Below are 21,890 nucleotides of genomic sequence, written 5' to 3'. Positions count from 1 at the left end.
GCTCTAGACTACTGGACCCATGTCTCCTGCTCAGCCTGGATCTCTTAATCTCCAACCCTGCACATCCACCTACTTGCTGGACGGTTCCACGTAGACATCCTTTTGTGTTCTCAAATGAAAATACCCCAAATGAGACCTATTGGCTCCTTTGCTCCAGTCTTCTGATTTTCCCATATTCTTTGTTTCTAAGTTGTTACTACCATCTTGGAGCTCAAAATATCAGCTGCCGGGTCTTCCCTGGTGGCGCAGTGGTTGAGAGTCCGCCTGCCGATGCAGGGGACACGGGTTCGTGCCCCGGTCCGGGAAGATCCCACGTGCCGCGGAGCGGCTGGGCCCATGAGCCATGGCCACTGAGCCTGCGCCTCCGGAGCCTGTGCTCCGCAACGGGAGAGGCCACAACAGTGAGAGGCCTGCGTACTGCAAAAAACAAAAAAAGAACATCAACTGCCATGGAAATCCTTTCTTCCCATCCACACCAGATATGTCAAGAAGACCTGGCAGTTCTTCATTTGATTCCATCTCCGCTCCTGCTCTCTTCAGGTTTACTCCCCAAATTCAGGCCTTCATCACCTCTCTCACCTGAACTGTTGCCCATCTCCCTGCCTCCAATTAGCCCCGTCAGTCTAGTTTGCGTCCCATAGCTAGATTTCTTATCTTCATTCCATGGCTAGATTTAGCTTTTCAAAGCCCAGGTAGGATGTTCAAGCATTCTCTTCCTTGAGCACATCTGATGGCCCTTTGCATTGTCTGCAGGATGCAGTCTAGATTCTTGGCACGGCTGTCTCACTATAGCCAACTTAGCTCATCTTCTGCTGTTCCTCTAGCTACTCACTTCATAAACCAAGCTAAATAAATACTCCCAGTTGCTCATTCACGCTGAAGGGTCTGTAATTAAATTGTACAGAAAGGTCAGTCAAAATTCATATAATGGGGATGGTTGTTTCTCAGTAAGGGTCTTTCTCTCTCCACTTTTACTTATATTCTTAATCATGACATGTAAGAGCATCTGTTGGCCCTTGATGCCTGGGTCTAGGGTTCAGTGATGTCATTGTGTCTCTCCTTGTGCTCTTCATGTAACTTGGGGATGCTGGCTATGTTAATAGGTACACCAGCTCTCTGCATGTCTCCTTTCAGGGAGAGAACGGCCCCATTCACACCACAAACCTCATTTTCCTCAGAGGTAGAAAAATGAGACACAGGCTTCATATTAAGGGAATTTATACATACATGACGGCTCTCTGTATGTGATTTCATGACTGGAATGGAATTAGATATGCAGTGGCTTTCAGAGTTCTGGTAGACATTTGATTGTTCCCCCTGGATAGTAACTTTATGGTTTTTACAAGGGGAGTCATACTGGAAATTTACCCTCTTTGTCTTTCAACTGATTTGTCCCCAGGCCAGACCTGTCTGAAAATTGAAATGGTAAACCTTTTCTCTTTTCAGGTTATCTGTCGGAGCTGTCAGGAATTTGTTACTGTCTGCTAAAGCCTTTTAGCTAAAGGCAGCACTCGTGTGGAAAGTTACACTATTATATGGATGCAGAGAGGGACTTAAAACTAGATTATTCCTGTGTGAAAGGGGTTGGGGGGCAAGCGAACAGAATTAAAAAGGAAAACCCTTAAAAACATAAAACCCCTGTGGATCTGCCTTTTCTTCCTACCTGCATCTCTTGTATGCCACAGGGTAGATTGTAAGCTCTGTGGGTGCAGAAAAGCTGCCTTTTGTCCTCCTTTGATACTCTCAGCTATCTGCACCCAAGTCATGCCCATAAGGTACGGTGGTAGTCAGAAGCCGTTGGCTTTAGAGAGTGTCTCTGTCCTCTTAGCACAGCCCTTGAGGTGGCTGGGACGGATGCTGGTTAAGAAGTGTGTTCCCTACGTGAGCGCACAGACTGGACTTATTCTCCTTGATCATTTTTCTCCAGGGAGAGCTCTGTGCTGAATGCTGGTTTTGCCTTGTTCTTGGAGGGTTGGTTTAGAATTCTCTTGTGCTTTTCCAAGAATCCCTCAATACCTCCACTTCCTCTGCCACTGCTCGCATAGTAGCCCTTCTTGTAGCTTCTTGGATTTACTGGGAAGTATGCCATCTTCCTTTGGTTTGGACCTTGGAGACTCAGCTCTTTCAGTGTTCAGAGGGAAATGGAAGGTGGAGGATCAAAGGACACCAGTGCTTTCTGGTGTTCTCTGTGTTTGGAAGGAATGTAAAAGCAGTGAGATCTCATCATTATTGTGATATTACAGCATTATAAAGTATTAGACCTTTGGGGAAACTGAGGCGTAAAAAGGTTAATAAGTGTCCCCTAAAGTCAGTGACTAGTTGATGGCAGAGTTCTGAAGTCTGCACCACACTTCCCTGTTCATATGGAAGGTTCTGGAAAGGTCTCCTTTGAAAATGTATCATGACATCATGAAGTATAAGCTTCAAGGTTATGTATGTTAAAGAAATGCAGTCAGTTTTCCTCAGGTGCCCATACTGGTGAGCAAGCTGATCCTATCCTCAAATGGTTTCTACAGAGCAAGGAAAAAACAGTCAGACTAATGTTAATCATGGGAGCCTATTATAATGATATATAACTTGTCCTAACACATTATAATAGTACAGCAAATATATTTAACTCATGGAACATTCTCAGGGGGCTCTTAACTCCCTTTAAAATCATGCTCCAGGCCTCTGTTATAGCAAGATGGAGCTGCAGAGTTCTGTCTGTGAAGCTGCCACACCACTTTGACCAAGCCAGTGTTATGAGAATCCCTTTTCAAAACCCCTGCACTGTTTTTCCAGGCTTAAAAGTATGTTTGGTTTTGTCAGCACCTGGAAACGGGAAGTTGAGATTTGAGGAGAAACCTTTGACGTTTATGCACTAAGCTTGCTGGAGAGTTGGAGTCTCTGTTTCCATGGAAACTGCACTGCTGCCTCATTTATTAATGGAGGCTTGGTGAACTTCCAGAGGTACTCCTGCCCCGTCCTGTAAATTCATTCTAGAGAAATGCAGGTTGACTTTTCAAACATGTCTCTGTCATTTCTCAGGCATTGCCCCCTGGATCCTCATGAGCTCCAGAAAATTGCCTGTATGCTGTTTCAGAACCACCAATTTTTCTCTGGCAAGTGCGTGTGAAGGCTGTTTCCTCTCTTTCATGCTTAAATCATGTTTATGCCTGCCTGCCTTGTCCAATAAGTGAATTTTTTATTATTCCGCCTTTAAGAATTATGGATTTAAAATAAGGGAATGGAAAAATTAAGTAATCAAATGCATTGAAAACCTTGATACTAACTTTAAGGGAGTTATACGTCTCTAACTTTTGAACTTCTAAACTTGGTTTTTTATCCAAAATGGATGGTTTGCTTCTTTCCACTCCAGAAAGACACTTTCAGAAAATGGCTCAGACAAATGTTTTTAAAGTAAGTCTTCATTTCACTAAACTAACTCTCCCCTGCCAGGTATATTAACAGTATTGGAAGCTGCCTCTAGAAAAAAAAACTTTTTTCCATCTAATTGTTTATCTGGAGGATGCAAATAGTAGTTTTAAGCCTTTAAATCATCCATCATGCCTGGCAGCCTCTATTATCTCATTGCTGAGTTGGAGCCAAGTGAGAGTCTTTCTCTGTCTTAGGAAGGAGGTGCATAGATCTGGCTCTGCCAAATCTGTGCTCTCAGGGGGTCCGAGCCCTGCTCTAAGAGAAGGCAACTTAGGCAGACCCACAGGTCCCCTAGGATGGAGAAAGATCATGGGTCCCCATTTTCTGATGTCGCGTTAACGTAGAGACTAACTTGCTGTTCAGAGTAGAAGTGATGGGACTTGTTCCCTTGGTCCTTCTAGTGTCTCTGAATTACTGTTAGTTTTTAAATGCATTTTTGTGGCTGTAATAAAACGCTGTTTATAGTCAGCTACAAAGTAAGTAATTACAATGCAGCAAACGAAATTCAATATAGCTTTGCCGTGGTTTTTTGAATTTTAATCAAACCAGACTTAGAGTAAATTATAAAATCCCGTTGCTTTTGTTGTGATAAGTGACATTGACAAAATATTAATCTAATGGATTGTTATTCACAGAAGCTAAATGTCTTCTCTAGTCTGCAGGCTTTGGATGTTTGCTTTTTGTTTTAATTTCCAGTGTATGCTTTAAAAAATCCAGAGGAAAGAATAAAGTTTTAAAACCACATGAAATAAAAACGCTATGGAATATTCCATTGTTGATATCTTGCCAGTCACAATTGCACATCTCATTTATGGCACTGAAAACTTTTTTTTTTTTTAGACCAGATGTCTCTGTGGTCACTTTTTTTGGTATCATTAAAACTGGAGCTGGGATAAAAAACCAACTGTTGACTACGAAGTCTAATATTAAAGGAATAATCAGCCCATGTTCCTATTAGATCATTTCCCTTTTATTCTACTTTGTAAATTACCTTGTGCTGTTGCTTAAAAATGGCATTTTGTTGGTTGTGTATCCCTTTTGTAGCTAAATTATCTGAGTTATTTTCTTTGGAGATTCTTCTAACTTCAATTTATATAATAATCTATAAAGTATATATATGCATATATATGTATATATTGTGTGTATTAAAAATTCAGAAGTTAATTTTTCTTTCTGTCAGTTTATTTGCTTCCTTCCACCATGGCTCAATGCCTTTCTTTGTTTTAACATTTTGATGTTAAAAATGAATGTAAAGAATTTAATTCCCAGGTCTTCACATTAGTCCTGCAAGAGTTTTTTAATAATACGAATTTCAGTCCAAGGGTAAAATCTTTACATGTTGTTTGTCTCCTTTTACTCTTCAGAGCTGACCCAGAATCCAAAGGTTGGAGTGAAATTAATTTCTCCCCATAGCTTTTCCTTCAAGGTATTGTAGAAACCCTCCTTTTGAAAAGTGGAGCCAGTTACTCGTGTGTGTGTGTGTGTGTGTGTGTGTGTGTGTGTGTGTGTGTGAGAGAGAGAGAGAGAGAGAGAGAGAGAGAGAGAGAGAGAGAGGAGGGCAGTGGTAAAATCACATTATTTAGTCAGTTTCCAAGTATGATTGTTGCCTGTATTTTTATCCGGGGATTAAATTGTTGCCACCACCATCACCGTCAGCTCGTGGGGGGCAAGGGTAGAGAAGGTGCGAGACAGTTGGTTGTAGACACCCAGACATGACAGCAGAATAATCTCTGCAACAATATGGCAGTGGAGCATTTGCTGACTTCAGAGCGCCAGATCAACCCCAGTATTTTTTCAGGGATGCTAAACCTCTTGTAACTGCTAAATTGGATTTGTCACTGAATGAAGTATCAGCTGCTGTTGAACAAGGCCATAAAAGCCAGCCGGCTGGCCCTTTGTAGGCAGGGCTTACCCAACGATTGATATGTTTTAGCACTTTTGGGATTATTGTGATTAAGAGGAAACCATCCTGAATGAGAGAGAAAAGGGGGTAAGGACGCCCAGCTCACAGCTGTGAGCAGCCTGTGTTTGCTGCTGAGGAAGTCACCATTACGGCTTTCTCCGGGGTCCTACCCTGATTGACGGGTATGAAATCTTTATATGAGGAAGCGGTGTCCTTATTTCCTCCAGTTGCAACTCTCCCTGCAGGGCAGTAGGCACGTGGAATGTTGTGGACTTGAGCATTCCGAATGCTTTTCAAGTGCTCAGGCACGCATGCGTGCACATGCCCACAGTGGCTAAACGCGTTAGTCCACACACACACAAGTTAATTGAGTTAACGTGTGGGGATTTTGGTAGCAACAATAGAGTGTCCTCTTTTATTTCCCAGACTCAAAGCTCTGTAACATGCGTTAAATAGATACCTCCGTGTAGTTTGCGTCTGAGTCGCTTGTGTGTGTGATGGCTGAATGGAGACTCCACAGCCCTTGGGTTTGTAAACTCGGAGCACCTGGCTGAGGGTTTATTAAGTACGAGAACCTTACCGTCTTTTTAGAACAGGCTCGTTTTCAAGAACCACCTGCTCCTGGGAGTGGGCGAGGTTTTGCATGGCTCTTGCACCGGCCCAAGGCAAGCTTTTCCCAAGAGGCAGCTTGTTGAGTAGGCTGGAGTTTGAAGCTGCCCACTACTTGCAGATGCACATGGAATGAGTCGCCTCTCTGGACATCCCAGGAGGCTGTGCCTGGTTCATGCTCAGAGTTTGCTCAGCATACCGCACAGGAAAGAGGCCGGCTTGCCAGGTCCTGCAGAGCGTCTCTCCAAGCCTGTGAAAAGCACGAATCATCCAGCAGCAGAGCATGCTTACAGCTGGCCCTTTGCTAGCTTTGATCTGCGAATCAGGCTGCACCATGAATGCCCTTATTGTCATGTTATGTGTACACAGTGTGTGAATTATTGAAAATAGGGAGGCCTGAGCCTCATCTGGTAGAGATTACAGTGCAGGCATGCTGGGCGAAGGTCTGTAATTGAAAATCCCCAGATGCTGTTTATTTGGCCTTTGTCACATGACCTGCTGCAGGAAGATTGTCTGAACAAAATGTTGCCTGCATGAAGAGTGGAGCCCGCCCTCCCCCTCGTCCAGAGCCTCCCCAGGCTCAGTCTGTACACAGCTTAAACACCTGCCCAAAGGATTTTTAAAGGCTTAAAATAGATTCGCTCATAGCATTTAAATAGAGGGCATCTTGCTTGTTGGTTTAAACTGCTTAAGCGGTTGTTGACTTGTGGAACCTTCTATCCACCAAGGGTTTGCTGAATAATTTCACTCTGAGATATCTTTGCAAAGCAGCCTTCAGGGCTGGAGTCAAGAGTAGTTTGGGCTCTGCCTTTTCTTACAAAATCAAACTTGTGTGTGGTGAACGAACTTGCAGATGAAGCCACGTCGACTGTCTGTATTCCCTGTCTTTAAAAAATATCATGGCTACCCAGGATACAGCCCGGAGTGAGCTGGTTTGTTTCCATTTGATCCAGTTTTTTCTAACTTATTCTAGCCGTTTCTTAGAACATTTGTTTTTCTCAGCTAAATACTGAGTGTTCTCCTCTGTGAGGGTGGTGAATTGAGGCAGGATGATAAATCTTAAAGATCACAAGAATTAAAAACAGAGTGGCTTTAGCAAGCTAATTTTGAAGAGGGAAAGGCTCTTAAGTTTTCCGGGTCCTGTCCACTAGGGAATGGAGCAGTCACTCGGTGTCCTTTTTTGCCCCCTGTATCTCAGTTATGATCACGTGTGCCTTGTCCGTTTCTTGGAGCTTGTGAGGAGGAGAGGTGTCTTGGGGTGCATGGGTATCTCAGCAGCTCACAAGCGTTCAGCTGGGCTGTGAGTTCCTCGAACTCTTGTGTTCTTCTTTATATCCCAGTCCTGCCAGCACAGTGCTTTTTCTGTCCTTCCTGTTCCTTTTCCCTCCCTGTCTTCCTGCCTCTTCAAAGAAAACATTGTCACCACCTCCTGTGTGCCATGATGTCACCTCTTCAAATATTTTTTTCTTCCAAGAAGTGGCTAAAATCAGCAGCAGTGCTATCATTAAGTAGCAAGCTCTGAGTACAATGCCAGGAGTTAGAGGCCGGGGGATACTGTGGGAAACAGGACGTGGGCCTTGCTTTAAAGAAGCTCCCAATTTGTCAAAAAAATAAAAAAAAAAAGGAGCAAAAACTTGCACAGGAAGAGTGCATGGCAAGCACTCTGCTAGTTTGCATGGAGGTTGCCGAGCTGAAGAGGCAGAACAGACTGTCAGGGAGCTGGGGGAGTGCCTTTGGAACCGGGTCTTGACAACTCAGAAGTAAGTGTTCAGCAGATTTGGACAGGACCGAGGGGCGAGGGCAGGTCATCTACACAAAGGGAATTGCACCCAACGGACACAATAGCTCTGTAGAGCGAGGCAGGAGAAAGGGCAAAAAGTGGGCTTGTATGTGTAACAGTTATGTTTTTTACAGAGAATATATTGCATATTACCTGAGTAATTAGAAATTTAAAAGGGGAATAAAAATGGGTTAACTCTCCTGAATCTAAAACTCAACCAAAAGAGCTAATAATCTCTTTGTTTTGCTTGATCACTAGCTAAAATGAAAGCCCATTTCATAGGCCACTGCTTTCTCGTTGATGATATTGTTGCCTTTGGATACTCCTGATTTTGAGAGCAGTCTAATGCGTCCAGTGCAGTTGGGTAAATGACAGAGAACGTGGCAACCACAGGAGGAAACATTTCTGGACTTTTCTCAAACTGTTCTTCAGTATGTTTCCTCTCCTCCTAAATATTCTGCCTTTTATTACAGATGTGTGGCTTCTTGCCTCAATTCTCCTAAAATCTAAACTCCTTGGGGCCAGAGAACATGTTATTATTCCAGTGTGTATCTCCTCCAGTGCCTAGTGCAATGCCTTTTACATAGAAGATACTTAGCAGATATTACTGAACAGGGGACGGGGACTGCATTGTGGCCAGATTATGATGGCCTTGAAGGCATGAAGAGGTGAGGTTTTATCTTGTATTATAGGTGGTGAATGGACTTTTAAAATGGTATATTACAGTTCCATCCACTTTGTGGTTGGGTTGGGCCCCTTTAAGATTTTGTTTTGGTTAAGCACTTAGTAATGATCTTGTGAGAAGTTAACTTATTATAGAGGCTATTTTCAGAGCAGTTGGTCTGATGTTAAGCATAATGAGCTTGGAAGACAAAGCTGGGTTCAAATCCTAATTCTACCACTTAACTGGTTTGGGAACTTGGGCAAGTTTCTTCTTTGAAGCTCAGGTTCAGCATTTATAAAATGGGAATAAGGTGGGAATGAAGGTTAAATGTATTCATGTATAAGCACAGTGCTTTGAATAGTGCTAACACAGTAGGTATTCACACAGTAGGTATTGTCTAGCTTTCTTTTATCTCACTTCGTCCCTACCTGTCATCCAATATTATTTCATTTAGCTTAACCCCCCAAGTTTCAGTCTCTTGGGTTTGAGTGCATTTTTTAAAATGTTGTTCTTTATGTTATGGTTTCCATATTATTTTTAAAAGAATTACTAAGTGCGTAGACATTTAGAATTCTTTTTATCGAATACTGTGTTTTCTAAGCAGCAAGTAATCCTATGTGAGTGTCATTTGGATTTTAATGCTTGCATAACTCACCTTTGTATAGCTACTGCTATAGAACTTCAGAAGTTGATGCTTAATTCTTCTAATGATAGTTTTGTTTTTACACTGACAACTAAATTCTGGAAATCCAGTGGGAGACATGCTGTTTATTTTCTTTTTTCCTTTAGAATAATTTTTATTAAATCACAAACATGCAACAGCTTCTTAACTCTACACACCCAAAAAAATTTTTTTAAAGGAATAACATTATGTCTTATTCCACCATGATTCTGGCTAATAGCCTCCATAACCAGGGCTACCTAGAAAATTGCCACCTCTAGGTCCTCCTCCATAGCCATGATAGCTACCCCTGAATCCAGGACCACTTCCATATCCATCAGATCCTCTCTAAAGTTCCGTCCTAGTCCTGCTCCAAAATTTCCACCACTACCATGAGAATATACAAAACCAAAGTGGCCTCCTCTTCCACTTCTAGAACGTTGGACTTCTTGCATTTTAGGTTGAGACAGGGCCTTTCTTACTTCTGCATGATGACCATTGATGACATGGTTGGGACATTTAATGCAATGCCTGCAGTCTATTCATAGAGGTAATTTTACAATCTGCCACAAATTATAATTTTGGCCTCATTTAGCCCTTAGCAAAAACCTAGTTCTTGCTATTTTATTCAAGGAAGAATCTATTCTAAATTAAAAGATTATTGTAGCAACTACGTAATTTGCATGATGCCCTCTTAATATTCAGATATCACAATAAAGGGCTCCTTTTACTTAGAAACAGGTTTTATGGCCATATCATTTGGATGCTTTAGGGTAATGAATGCAAAGATTTTGAGGACATTTTCAGTGTAGCATGGAAAAGATGTTCCATTTCTATAGCGTTAAAAGTAGAAACATTGTAGGTTTATACTAGATGCCATGTGGTATGGTATCCTGGACAGAAACCATGTATGTCAGTTCAAGTGATGAAAAAGAGGTCCAGAGAAGTGAAGCAAGTTTCCCATGTTCACACAGCTAATAAGTACATGTTCAAATTTCCCAGAGAAGATCTAGGCAATGATACATCTGAATCCAAAAAAAAAAAAAGTTTGCAGCAGTGCCACTATTAAAGAATCTCCATTAAGGACCAGCAGTTTTTAGCACTTCAGATGTGTGGATTTCACACTTCTCTAAGGCCAAATAATTAATAAATAAACAGAGTGTTCTTACCAAAGTTTTTCATTAACAGGACTCTCCTGGGTTAATGTTGGATTACCTTTTTTTTGGACCAGGTCCATATTACTGTGGCATGTGGAGGTCATCAGGGGGAGAGAGGGGTGAGGAGGAAAAGAGCATGTGTTGGTCACACTTGAGCCAAGCTAAGCGCGCAGGACGAGAGTCTGGAGAATTGTGCCGCCTCTCACTAAAATAGTTGTAACTGTAAAAGGGCCTACAGATTTCAGATGGTATTGACAATGCTGTTATCCAATTTAGGTACTCTTTTTTTAGATCTTTTTTTTTTCTTATTTTCTTCATATGGAAGAGGAGAGCTCATTCAGTCTTTTTTTTTTTTTTCCTTTAATTGAAAACATTTACTGAGCACCTACTTAATAGGCGCTAGATCTGGAGTCAGAACCAGATGGGTTCTGTCCATAGAGCAGTCACTATTCTAAGAGGGGACTGGATAGTCCTGTAGGTAAGTAATGGCAGTGTAGCAGCAGCCGGGCTATCTGCTCAGTACATGAGCAAACGAAGGAGAAACGACTAACTCAGTTTGGAAAGCTCCCAGATGTCAAGGAGGAAATGCTTCAGTTGGTGCTTACAGGGATAAATAGGAGTTTTGCTGGCAAAGGAGAAGAAGAAGAACATTTAAGGACAGATGGTTACACAAAGGCATAGAGGTGTGGAAAAGCATAGTGATGGCTAGGGGAACTCTAGGAAGCTACTATAGCAGTACAGGAATGGGCTGTTAGCCTTAGGTAACAAGCTAAGGAGTGTGTGTCTTTCTTATAATGGATGGGGACCTGTTAATGTAGGAAAGCAACGTAATCAGATGTGGGCGTGAAAGAGAAGGTGAATGCCCACAAGATGAGTGGCAGGAACTGTCAGGACTGAGCACTCTCCTGAGAGCCTCTGGGTAGGGGGTCTACTTAGGTTGCCACTGGGGTCGACAAGGTTAGAGTCTGTTAGCATCCTGTACACACCTTGAGTGTGTGGGACACAAAAATGCTGAAGATATAGAACCTACCTTTCAGAAGCTTATGGTCTTTTACACAAGGAACTCTTACTAGAGCCAGAATGTGGGCAGTGCCCTGACCCATGAAGTAAAGTACTTTGGGCCCAGGGCAGCATGGGGAATCTGTGCTACTTCCCAGTCAGAGTCAAGCCATCTCCCTTCACCCCACTTGTATATACAAGGCAGTTTTCTTTTTTTTAATATATAAATTTATTTATGTATTTACTTTTGGCTGTGTTGGGTCTTTGTTGCTGCACGCGGGCTTTCTCTAGCTGCGGCGAGCGGGGGCCATTCTTCGTTGCAGTGCGCGGGCTTCTCATTGCGGTGGCTTCTCTTTGTTGTGGAGCACAGGCTCTAGGTGCGCAGGCTTCAGTAGTTCTGGCACGTGGGCTCAGTAGTTGTGGCTCACGGGCTTAGTTGCTCTGCGGCATGTGGGATCTTCCCAGACCAGGGATTGAACCCGTGTCCCCTGCATTGGCAGGCAAATTCTTAATCACTGCGCCACCAGGGAAGTCCCAGACAGCTTGTTTTTAACTCACAGTGTCTTTGGTTTCAGTTTGCTCTGTAGTATTGTGGTCTTTCCCAGCCACTGGTCTGTGAGGTGAGCTCCAGGTACCTGGCTCCCTGCCTCACGCCTCTTCACACACTCCAAGCCTAGTGCATATTTCAGGCCTTTCATGGAGGTTTTGTGAAGGAAAGAGTATCTGAGCTGGACCTGGAAGGCTTTTGATTGGTGGTCTTAAGGTGTATTGTACTTGTGAGCAAAACCTTAGAATGGCAGGATGGTTCAGGGAACTGAAGCTAGGTGTGCATTTTGATGGCAGTAAAATGGATTAAGGTGATGGTGGTGTGTCATGAAAAAAAAGTTAGGGCCAGACGGTGGGACCATACTGAATACTATACTAAAGGAGTTTGACCTTTAGACTATAGGCAGAAGGTCTTGAAGCAGTAGAGTGGTTGAACCAGAGGTGTGTTTCAAGTAGCTGTATATAGGATGGATTAGAAAGAACAACTAGAGGCATAACATAATTAAGGCTAGGTAGAGGATTAAAAAGGTGATTGTAGGGCTTCCCTGGTGGTGCAGTGGTTAAGAATCTGCCTGCCACTGCAGGGGACACGGGTTCGAGCCCTGCTCTGGGAAGATCCCACATGCCTGCGGAGCAACTAAGCCCGTGCGCTACAACTACTGAGCCTCCGCTCTAGAACCCACGAGCCACAACTACTGAAGTCTGTGCACCTAGAGCCTGTGATCTGCAACAAGAGAAGCCACCGCAGTGAGAAGCCCACGCACTGCAACGAAGAGTAGCCCCCGCTCACCACAACTAGAGAAAGCCTGCACGCAGCAACAAAGACCCAACCCAGCCAAAAATAAAATAAATAAAGTAAATAATTTTTTTTTTAAAAAAGGTGATTGTGTAGCATCTCTTTATTGCTTCGTAAAGAATGAGCCATTAGAAAAATTTTCTTCATTTATATTTATTTTCCTTCTGGCAATAAACACAACAAAAAGAATTCAACATGGAGGGATTGTTTGTATTCAATCCATAACATTAGACATTTTTACTTGCTCGTCTCTCTCTTCGACCCTTGTAGTCTTATGCAAATGTGTGGTTTGTTAGCTAAGATGAAGTGTTTTATGGAGCCATCACTTGATAATGTTATCAGCTGCCATTGACTGATGGGAACTCAGAGAAGGTGGGACTGGGGTTATTGCCAGGCGTTTTGAAGGGATTCAAGGAATAAGTTCTGACCAACCAGGGTTAACACAGCCTTTGTCTGTATATTCTTCCTTCTAAAGCTGTTCCTTGTAAGCCTCTGGGTGAGTGTAGACAGGATATTTGTTTTAGAGACTTGCCAGTGTTCACCTCCTGAAGGCCACCAGTTCATTTTGTAAGACTTTAGATGGGGAACATGCAGTACCAGCCCCTGGCAATGCAGAATGGGCTGCCTGGCCCATTCTGGTGATTTTCCATGTTGGTTGGTGCTGATTTTTGGTCAATGATTTATATTGGGGATTAACTGAGACACTGGTGTCCAAACTTCCTCATTGGCAACAACACTCTGTGACCATTTCAAATGCTCTTTCGTGCGCCTTCCTTTACCCCTAATCTAAGCCTTGTACCCCTCCCCCAGTCTAGTTCTTCATCCCTCTCATTCAGTTATTCGTTCCATCAGTGTATACTTTCTGAGGACCTGCTGTATTCTTGGCACCGGGGGCACACCGATGAGCGAAAACACAAGGTCTCTGCTCCTCTGGAAATTCCTGTCTTTAGTGGGGGAGGCAGGTGTTCATCATGCAGTCATTGAGATAAATGGAACTTGTCAGCTCTGATGCGTGCCATGATTGAGAGGCGTGGAGAGGGGTAGGGTGACTTGAGTCCGTTCTCACGGGTGAGAGTCCTTCACAGATGTAAGCTCCCTGAAGGCAGAGATGGCATCTCTTTACCCCCAGAATCCTAGCGTGTTGCTTGTGCCCTGTAGGTACGGTGGGTGACTGGCCAGCTTTGGTAGACCTCCTTTCTTTCCCAGTGTTGCTGGGGTGATGAAGCAGTGTGTGAGAAATGGCTAATTATTAACTCCTCACAGGTCAGTGAATGGTCTCTACTGCCTCCTCTGGCAGTATCCATAGATACAGACGCCCCAGGTCTTCAGCAGGACAGGTTCATCCAACATCCCCGTTCTGTAGACCTCTCCCTAGCAGCTGACAATTGGTTCCTGCAGTGTACCCTACACCTGTGCTTTTTGTTTGTTGGCTTTCATATTCTAAGATACTTTTTCCTTTACATGAACCTCAGGTCATACAGAGAGGTCCAGAGCTAGAGAGTATTTTAACACCATCTCGTAGAATCTTACCCAAGAAAAGTCCGTTGTAAAGCGCTCTCTCATTGGGCATTGCTGCTGGTGTTGGAGGACAGAATCATGCCTTGTGGTGTTGTCACCTCGTAGAAGACATCTTTCTTTGCTTCTTCTCACTGGGTCATCTTTTTCCAGTTTATGCTGATGATTCAGTGTCAAACTGGATTGTAGGGACATAGGAGCCTCTTTTCTGCTCCTGATGACAATTCATTCCATAAACATTGAGCTGATTGGGAAGGGGAGGCAGAGAAAAGATGAATGTTATTGGCTCTTTTTTTTGTTTTTGGCCTCTAGGTGTGGCTTGTGGGATCTTAGTTCCCCGACCAGGGACTGAACCCCGGGCCCTTGGCAGTGAAAACCCAGAGTCCTAACCACTGGACCACCAGGGAGTTCCCTCATTGGTTGTTGTTCTTGTTGTTCTTTATGCTCTGTTTGCAGCCATGACGTGTGCTGAAACGATCAAATACAAGGCAGAAAATATACGAGCCAGCAGTAAAGAGGCCAAGGTCAAGGGCTGTGGATGTTTAGGGAGAGGGGACCTGACCTCTCCCAGCTGGAAAGCTCATGAAGGACAAGGCATTTGAGAGGTGGGCAGAATCCAGACGTGCAGCACTGGGCAAGGAGATGCAGGCCATGAAAGCAATTGTGTGTTTAGGTACAGAGCTCAGGCAGCTCAGGGTCTTAACAAGGAACAGCCTAATAGTGCCCTTGGGCCAAGTTAAGGCTTGTGAGGAGGTGTGGAAGACCATATGGCTACAACCATAGCATCAGTGCCTGTTTCATACAGCTTTGGTCTAGCAGTCAGAAGAAGCTTGAGTTTTCCATCTGATTCTCGTTCTTTTAACATGGGAAAAACCTGTGGGGGAATCCTCCCATGTCCGTCCCAGCAAAGAGAGGGCTAACAGAGGTTTCCTTAGAGTACACTAAAGCCCCTTCCCCAGGCCAGAGTATGTGTTAGCCTTCAGACCGGCTGCAGCCAGGGAAGAGGTTCCATTCGTTACTTCTTCCTTTGTGGCTCCCTGACTCCATTCAATTACAAAGTGGCTCTTACACTGTTAAAGCCGAGTGTCTCTGGGCTACAATTTGTAGCCACAGACCCTGCATTTGCTGTGCCTCAAACATGACCCTGAGGCCACATCCCATTACACACAAGCCCACAACAACGTTAACCAGTCTTCTCTCTGGGTAAGGCAAGCACAGCGCAAACTCCCTTTCTGTTGGAATCTCTCTCTCTCTCTATTGCCCCTTTAGCGGAAATTTCACAGCAATCTGGGAGGCTGGAAAAGCCAATGATGGGCTCACTTTCAACTGTGTTATGTCACTTAGGAGAAAGGAAAAAGAAAATAAAAACTGGATCGTAGCACTTAGGATCACAGTATAAAAGCGACAGGTCAGGCTGTTTGCCTTTGCTGCTGCCTCTTGCCTGTGGGAAAAGCAAAGGCAACTGCAGCTGCTGCATCTCAGATTTAAAGAAGTGATAGGGTGTGCATTTCTAAAGGACATTCTCTGCTGCAGAGAAGCTGTAGTATAATGACACTTAGTGGTGAAGTGTGACATTGCCACTCAGCTCTATAAGCTATTACAGGTATTTATAGAGAAGAATGAAGGAGATGATTCATGGATGCTGTGAATATAGAACCTGGAGATTCCTGGGCTCAGAAAGAGAAAGTGTGCAGTGGTCAAGGGAGCTTGAGAGTCAGCATGCCTGGTTTTTAGGAGCCCCAGTTTCCTCTGTATATATATTTTAAAATGCTGCTTCCTCTGTCTAAAAGGGTCTTCAGCATACCCCCTCCATTCTGCCTATCAAAATCAGTCTTATCACTGTAGTTAATGATATGCACACTGAAGGATGCAGGGATGTTATCATGCCTGCCACTTATTTTGAAATGCAACAACAACAAAATAAGATGGCTCGGTGGACGGGTAGAAGAGTGGATAGATGGAGTGACATGTGATAAAGCAAATAAAGAAAAAGTGAAGGTAGGATCTGGGTGGTGGGTATATCGTGTATATAGCGTTCACTTTGTATGCTGGAAATTTTTTATAATGTTGGAGAAAATGTAATCTATCTTCAAAGGCTAGCTTATATTCCAGTACTTTGGGGAAGGCTTTCTAGATTTCTGGAATTATTTGTGGCTGATTACCCACATATGTTACTAGGACCTCTTTCAGCTGCTGTCTGACACGTAGAGCTGATTTCCTCTATCTTAGCCCTTGTTTTGGACAGTGAACTCCTTGTGGGCAGCGGGCTAGGCTGTCTTTATATCCCTGATACACCAGACAGGCATCATGTAAGGCACAGGGAGAGATGGTACTCACATACTGTAGGAATAGTTTAGGAATGTCATGATTAACTTTAAAGTTAACTTAGTTGAAAGTAACTTTTGTAATGTAAGGTTTACTGGATCAAGCACCACTATATGTGTACATGTGTATTTTTTTTTGGAAGCAAGAGTTAGAGAAATGAGGGTTAACATTTCTAATAACCAGCATTCTTCATGGCTGTGAAACAGAACTGTGTTGTATGCACCAGAGCCCCACTGCCAGTTACATCAGTGATGTTTGGTGTCCCTGAGTTCCCTGTCCTTGATTGGAGAATTCTGTACCTTAGTACCATGATTCAAATCCAAGGCTTTGAACTGTATGAATCCAACCTGTTTGGAGGGCCATGCTATAGAAATATAAATAGGGCTCAGAAAGTCCTATCAGGGTTGCTAATAAGAATTCATTCAGAACCTAGTAAAATAAGTACAACCCCAAGCACCCAAAAAGATATTCCAAAATCATTTGGAATGACATACTTGTTTCCTTAAAGGGTGAGCATATTATAATTCTGGGAAGATTTAGAGTTGAATGTAGAAGTTTTTAATATAATCAGAGCCATAGTGTTAATACTTTTTATTTAAAGGATTTGTGCATGTGAGTACTTCAGTATGCATATTTAAAATAATTTGGCGCACATAACAGGTTAGCCTGTATTTCCAATTTAAAGTATGCAATAAAGTAACAGACTTAGACTTGATTTTAGGGAGGGTTGAAGTCTTAACTAGATTTCTAAGCAATATTGGGGCACTTAAGAGAATTTATTAGGTTTCTAAGAGTTGTTTAAGGGGAGATTTTGTAAGTTAAATCAAACAATTCTAATATTTAAAAGAATTAAATAAATTATAGATTATAAATAACATAGTTTAAATGTTTGAAGGAGTTTAACTAGGTTTGTAAAATGGACCAAACATGAATCCGATGGCCCTTTGGAAGTGATTATAAAAATTATAAGATCTGTAAGTTGAACTGAACTTAAAAGATGAGCTAGGGCATTTAAGGTTTTTAAAAAAATAACTAAACAAATGAAATAAACATTTCTAAAGCCAGGTAAACCTGACTAATGTTTTCTGTGCACAAAACCACCCTTATCGTCATTAAAAAAATTCACAAACAATGAAGTGATTAACAGTCTGCTCTGAGTTCACGGTAGATGCTTAGTGTTAGTGGAATTTGAATTTATAATTTGAATCAGCAGTATTCCTTATGGCAGGGCAAGAAGGAACACATAGCAGCTTCAAGTTAATTACTCTTCGTGGCTTGAAACATGGTATGAAAGAAAGAACACAGGCTTTTAAAAGAAAGGTAATCTTGCTCATGTAAAGAACCAGGGACGTGAGAGTCATGACCAGCTTTCCATGAAATGATGTATGTAGCATAGCGCTCAGCACATAGTAGATGCTCAATGAGGTCTTCTTGTAGAAGTAGTGGTCTTTAGAAGCATTTTAATCAAATTATGAGTTGACATTGTTTATGCCACTGCATAAACCACAGGGTGCACAGTCAAACGTGGCTGTCCTAGGTACTGATCTCATTCATTCAACCAAATGCCATAAGAAATTAAAAACTGGTGATATAGGTTGTATGCCACTTGTATCAAGCTGTTCTGTCTGCTTTCCTAGAAAATAAGCAAATGGGGAGGGCAGGAGACGTTTTTACCATCTGGACAAGGTTCAGATGAAATTGCATGTAATTCAGAGCCCTAGATTTATTTCGTCCTGGCCACTCAGCTCCGAACAGGGTGCACAGTGAGGCCCTGAGCTGGAGGATGCTTGGCTCCGCTGCAGACATTGTCATTTAGGTCTGGCTTCTGGTAATTAGGCACTCCTAGCTGGGCTCTGCTGTCAGCCAGCCTTTGAAACAAATTGCAAAATCTGTACAACCATCTGAGAGATGGAGAAGTAGACCCGATGACACTACAGGGGATATTGGTAGTTCTCAAAAGTTGAAAGAGAATGCTTTGAGAAGCAGTCCTCAAAACTGAATTTAGAGGTCCTTTTCCTATGGTTAAAGGGTAAGTTCAGTCACAGAATCAGGATCTGAGATTCAAAGACTGGAATGACAGGCTTAATCTAATAAGATGAAGTACAATAGAAATACACACAGCATTTTGTATTTGGATCTGAAAATCCCAACTACGCATGAAAAGACTGGGAACAGGGGTAGGGATATATCTGAGAATTAGGCTATATGAAAAAGGCCTAAGAGTTCAAATTGACATCAGTTGACGGTTTATTGTGATTCCCCCCCAAATCTAGTGCAGTGTTAGGCTGCATTAACAGAGGTGGAGTATTTAGGACCAGGGAGGTGACTACAGTTCTGGGCTCCAGGCTATGAAAGGAAACTAGACAAAGGATGGTCACAGGATGGATATGGGAGTGTTCCAAAGCTTATCACAGATAACAAAGGAACAGGAAAGGTTTAGCCTGGATACAACTGCAGGAGGACCTGAAAGCTGTCAGTAATATCTGAAAGGCATGTGCATTAAGAACTAGCCTTGTTCTTATTACGGGGAACAAAAAGAATCTGGGGATGAAAGTTACAGGAAGCCTCAAATAAGGAGGGTCTTTTAATTCTTCAGTATATTTTAAGATAGCATGGGCTACTTCCTTAATTCTAGAAGTGCTGGTTTACATAAGGACTTAGACTTTTAGGGGTAGGAAAGGATGACTCAGAAGTACTTCCCAGTCCCAAGATTCCACGATTCCCTTGCCTTCCAGTGACGACCATATCCTGCACGGTCCTAACACGGGCAGGTGGAGAACAGAGCCATAATTACAGGAATGTTCTAGGCAGCGATGGGAGAGGTTTTAGAATTCTCAGGCAAGATTCCCATAAAGACACTGTCACCAGGGCCGCCAGTTCTTTACTCTGCTGGGGAGGTCTGGGGCTTGTGGTACTCTCTGTCACCAGAGGCTGTGTTAGTTCCTCATTTCTTCTTTCTGTGTGCCCAGCAGTGTGCTGCGTGCTGGGGAGACCTTGGGGAACAAGACAAAATCTCTTGCTGTCTTCAGCTATGCAGTATGTGTGGGGAGTAAGACAGCAAACACAAATTAGACCACTAGATAATACCGTGATGATTATAGTGGCAGTTTGGACCCACGTGTCCCGTATGAGTGCATTTATATTTCATATAGTATTAGTAATACATTTCCCCACTTGGCTTTGGGGGTGTAGTTTCCCATTATATTATAGTTCAGGTCGTCTCTTTGAGATTTCTCAGTCTCTTGGAGTAGGGACCAGAGGTATTTGTTTATACTTTAAGGCGTTTTCTTTCCCCCAGAGGTAATAAAGCTTGGAAAAGGTTGAGTCTTTTTTTTTTTTTGGCGCTGACAGTTTTGTGTATAGTTTGTTACTGGCACAGTGACTGCATTTAGGGGGGTGTCTGTCTTCATACTGTAGCTTCTTTTCGTTGTGTTTCCGTGGCCAGAGCAGTTCATCCTCTCATGGCTCTTATGACTCTAACTGGAGTTAACTCTGAGTAGAAACCTGGGTGAGAAGGAATATGAAAAATAAGACTGGAACAGAACCAGGTCTGTATACTCCCACACTAATCCTTTTATTTGTTTTTTATACAAGTGACCATCCGTTTAGGGACAAGCATGCAAACACAAAGGCACATTTTAAAAAGGCACATTTCTCTCCTCCATTGCTGACTGTAGTTCATAATTAAATTCCCTTCGTCCTAATTTCTCCTAGGAAATATTGTTTGCAAACGATTGTCCTTTATATTTTTCTAGCATTAATAAACTTACAGTTGCAACAAAAACTCCTGATTCTGAATTCTATTCTTAGCTTTTCAGAGGCTCCCCCCCTCCCCTGTCCCACCCCAAAGTAACCTACTTTATTGTAAATTCTTCTTTCTTTCAGGTAGGAATGAATTGATAGCCAGATACATCAAACTCAGGACAGGGAAGACGAGGACCAGAAAGCAGGTAAAACAACCGACCTGGAAATTGTGCATGTTAGCGAATGGCCCAAGGAGGCATTTTGGCTGCAGTGGCTGTCTGTGCTTTGGCTCCTAGGAGCCCCCGATTGGAGTTCCCTGTAAGGACGTCAGTGTTGTAGGTGTTTGAAATTGGCTCAGTTTTCACTGTTCATCATTTCAGTGACCTTTTATTATGTGGTCTCTGGAGTTCCTTCTATACACATATGGGAAAGTTTCAGCGCTAAGGACAGTGTATGAACTGTTCCTGTACTGTATTGTAAAACTTAAATTTCTTTCCGAAACTGTGCATCTGCAAACATTGCAAAAGCCGCAGGTGCAGGTATACTTTGCAAGTCATGAAATTTTGAGATTTTGCGCATTGTAAAATCCTGGAACAATTACATATTAGTCATCATTTCAGTGAAAAAGTAACACCAGCAGCCATGAGTATTGGCTGGATTATAAGGCTGAATGATGTGCGTCCAGGGAACTGTTGCTCCTTAAGCTATGGCTTTTTGTCAGTAGCTGCTGTGACTGAAATGAAGTTACAATACCTTTGTGCAGAGCAGGGTCAGGAATTTTCCTCTGCCCTCTGTCAGCGTTCTGGCGCTCTTCGTTCCTTCTGATGTAAAGCAGCCCAAATCTCTGACCCAGTTCAGAACTGGAACGGATGAGAAATTAGTGTTTAACAAAAAACAGAAAAAGAAAGAAATGGAAGGGGGGAAAACCATCAAACCAACCTCATGGGTGAGTTGTTAACAGAAAAAAATATATATGTATATTTTAATGTTGACCTATGCTGACTGAAATGGCATGAATTTTAAAAACTATAATCAAACCAAAAGGCGAGCTCAACTGTGGTCTCGTTAAACCTGAGCAGCAGATTCCAGTCCTCTGCTCAGTGATGAGTTGTTTTCCTGAGTGTTTATGACGGGGAGAGCTTTCCCCAGGAACGCTCCTGTGCCCCAGCCGGGAGCCCACTGCTGAGTCAGCACAGAGGCAGGTGGCCTCCTGCCCGTGCTCAGAGGCAGGGCATTGTCTGTTCGGTGGATATTCCCCCCACTGTGGCCCTCAGCAAGTCAGAGAATCACATCAGAACAAAATTCTGGTGAAAACAAGTGAAAGCAGGAGCAGGATGGAGAGGTGCAGAGGATGGGGGAGAGTTCCTGCTTCTCCGTACTTAAAAAAAAAAAAAAAAAAAGGCAGAAGCAAATTGAAACTCGAAGAAAAAGTTAGAGATAAGAGGTTCATTTGTTATCATAAATCCTGTTTTTAGGGTGGCTAGAGTGTTTGAAATCAAGTAATGGCCTCACAGTTGCTGAACTTCTAAATGAGAGGTTCTAAATTTCTGAAACAGACACATCTTAATTCTCAGCATACTGAAGGTGCTGGACCTGGGCTGTCTGCCGGTCTGTGAGCTCTGGTCATGTGCCCAACCCCTTCACTGGGGGGGCACTTCTAAATTTAACCAAGTCCCGCTGAAAGAGATGCAAATTTGTTTACCCCGTGGAATCATTGTGTTTCAGAAGCCGGGCTTGGCTTGCTTTCCACACCCCGGCATCCCGGGGATGT

At 43.0% G+C, this 21,890-nt stretch overlaps 1 protein-coding gene across 3 annotated transcripts in view; it reads left to right on the top strand.

Moving 5' to 3' along the window:
* TEAD1 (TEA domain transcription factor 1) overlaps positions 1-21,890 on the top strand; it is a 259,922-nt gene that overhangs the window by 165,739 nt on the left and 72,293 nt on the right. For 2 of the 3 annotated variants that reach the window (XM_030831438.2, XM_070046141.1), the window contains exon 3: positions 20,261-20,325. In XM_030831438.2, coding sequence (XP_030687298.1) covers positions 20,261-20,325 — 65 coding nt within the window. Of the gene's footprint in view, positions 1-7,613; positions 7,693-20,260; positions 20,326-21,890 lie in introns of those variants that run through there. The other variant, XM_060303492.1, reaches the window with a different exon arrangement.

This window comes from Globicephala melas, chromosome 8 (assembly GCF_963455315.2).
Source record: "Globicephala melas chromosome 8, mGloMel1.2, whole genome shotgun sequence".
Lineage (NCBI taxonomy): Eukaryota > Metazoa > Chordata > Mammalia > Artiodactyla > Delphinidae > Globicephala > Globicephala melas.
Note: the sequence above shows the minus strand (reverse complement) of the source record. Positions and strands in the feature narration are given on the sequence as shown.